The sequence below is a fragment of the Phyllobates terribilis genome, unplaced genomic scaffold (genome assembly GCF_046119375.1).
Source record: "Phyllobates terribilis strain yellow unplaced genomic scaffold, ASM4611937v1 Scaffold_33__1_contigs__length_13283291, whole genome shotgun sequence".
Taxonomy (NCBI): Eukaryota; Metazoa; Chordata; class Amphibia; order Anura; family Dendrobatidae; genus Phyllobates; species Phyllobates terribilis.
In genome coordinates, this window is record NW_027362793.1 from 8,774,690 (window position 1) to 8,777,178 (window position 2,489).

At 38.7% G+C, this 2,489-nt stretch overlaps 1 protein-coding gene across 1 annotated transcript; it reads left to right on the forward strand.

The window, feature by feature from the left end:
- The first annotated feature begins 1,339 nt into the window (after positions 1–1,339).
- On the forward strand, positions 1,340–2,272 carry LOC141180596 (olfactory receptor 1M1-like). The gene has a single exon (XM_073660685.1). The coding sequence runs from the start codon at positions 1,340–1,342 to the stop codon at positions 2,270–2,272; it is 933 nt and encodes a 310-aa protein (XP_073516786.1).
- The last annotated feature ends 217 nt before the right edge of the window (positions 2,273–2,489 follow it).

Sequence of the window (2,489 nt, forward strand, 5' to 3'; positions counted from 1 at the left end):
TCTAATAGTTATTTGACTGGAAAATTACAATGACTGCAATTCATATAGGTAATTTGGGAAAATTAGAGAAAATATTATTTGCATAATAATTTGGAACACAGTGTATAAAAATCAAACAAATGCCAACATACTGATATTAATAAGAATATATTTCTCAAACGGCAGAGTGCATGGTAAATAGCCATCAGTCCATTCATAGAAGTTATTTGTAATGTTGAAACTCCATGATAACCATAAATGCCCATCCCAAATGTGTCCAAACATCCTGTGTGGTATGAGGGTGTCGGTAATGGCGCCTAGATGCAAGAGGATGACTGAAGAATAAAGGGAGAATAGAAGATAATATATTAAACAATGAAAAACATAAAAATCCACATTAAAAACAAAGGAGAGGAGGACCTACAAGAATGAAGAGAAACTATTGTATTCATTAAGACCACCAGGGGTCACTGTGTCCAGTACTGCAATCCAGTGGCACTCCAGCTGCACCTGTACGTCGCAGCCTACGATCCCCCGGGAAACTGGCCGGAGGTGACGCGGTGCGGCGGGACGTCGTCACTCCGCATGCGCCGCATCAATCAGCGATCCACTCAGGGAGGGAATTTAATGGCGCCTACCCTATCCACAACCACTACCCCCCGAGGAAGCCACGTGAAACACACGTCGGGGCTGCAGTGCGGCAACGTGGTTACCTTAGTCCCCCATGGGTGAGTTTCTTACTGTGATCTGATTTTCTGTGTTAGTCATTTGACCTCTCTTTTTGAGCATCGGTTACCCCTTATACCTGACTGCATGTTTTTCCATCCAGACTTGGAGCTTGCACACACGTTTTATAGCCGTGCACATTGTGCCTATACTTCTCTATTTGCTCTATGAATTACTTATCTATTGATGGGATTTTTTTGTTGTTCCCTGGGGGACCCACCAATAAACTGCCGTATCTGCTGTTTGTGTATTCCTACCCTGTATGACCTTTTCTATAAATTGCTATATATATATATTTTTTAATGTTTCTACAAAATAAAAGTGATTTTTTAAGATAGCATTCATGTTTGTTATGTGATTTGTAGGGTGTCCCACTCCATTTTTTCTAGGCTGTATGGGAAATATCCATGCCTGGTATTGACTTATTTCGTGCCTTGCATGGCCAATCTTTCTTTCTCCGATGATAGCTGTAAGGAGACAATCGGTCTTCCCCTGACTTGGTCAACTTTGGCTTGGTCAACTTAAAAACAAATGTAATTTTCCTCATTCTAAGGATACCAAGTGATTGAGATTTTCTTTCTTTAACCTTATCATGTGTCTTCACAAGTCTGCAAAAAAAGTTAGGTTAAGTAAAATGTTTATGAAGGTCTTAAAAATTGACTTTGTCTCATACTCAAACCTCATGGAGAATCACACATATCAGTTCTTTGTGTTAACCTTATCTAACCATGAGGATAATAAGTCACTTTTATCTTTTATCTTTGTCGTAATATATCTGATCGGAGTACTTGCTAATTCAGCCACCTTTACCGTAGTATATTATGATCGCCACTTACACACCCCCATGTATCTATTCCTGTGCAATTTATCTATAGTTGACCTATGCTACACAACAACCACTGTTCCTAAGTTGGTTCATATGTTCCTCAGTGGTGTCTACACCTTGACTTTCACCCAGTGCTTTGTCCAAATGTACTTCTTCAGCCATGTTGTCACTACGGAGGACCTACTGCTCTTCATTATGGCTTATGATCGATATGTTCTCATTTGTCACCCTCTAGATTACCATCGAATGTTGAGTAAGAAGAACTGCATCTTTTTCATAATAGTTGTCTGGACCACTGGATTTTTTAACTCAATTTCCTTAACATTGACGACATCTAATATTCAGTTGTGTTATTCTAATACAGTTACACAATTTTTTTGTGAATTCAAAGCCTTTGCCAAAATATCCTGTCCCAATGCTGGGCTCCAGCTGTTCACCTACATGGAAGCTGTACTTTTTGGCTTTGGCCCCTTTTTGTGTAGTATATTATCTTATATTAAGGTCATCGTTGTGATCTTACATATTAAATCTAGTGATGGGAGAAGAAAGGCTTTCTCCACCTGCTCGTCCCACCTCATAGTCCTCAGCATGTTCTACAGCACATGGATGTCTGTGTATATAATGCCACCATTTATAGATCCTCGGGTCTTCGAATTAACTCTATCTATTCTGTATTCAACTATTACTCCCATGTTAAACCCTCTGATATTCAGTGTAGGCAATAAAGATGGCTCTAATTAAAATGGTGAAGCACAAAATCAGAGAGAAACAGAGTTTATCTTTAAGACTACATTCTTAATTTTTTTTGCAAGACGTCCTTGGACATGTTATGTGATAGAAACTTAAAGGGATAGTCTTATGTTATTAAATTGCTTTAGTTAGCTAGACAGCATGAAAATAAGCAAGTTTGCATTTGACTTGCTTTTTCTTTCTGCTTTCAATACACCACAATAACTAC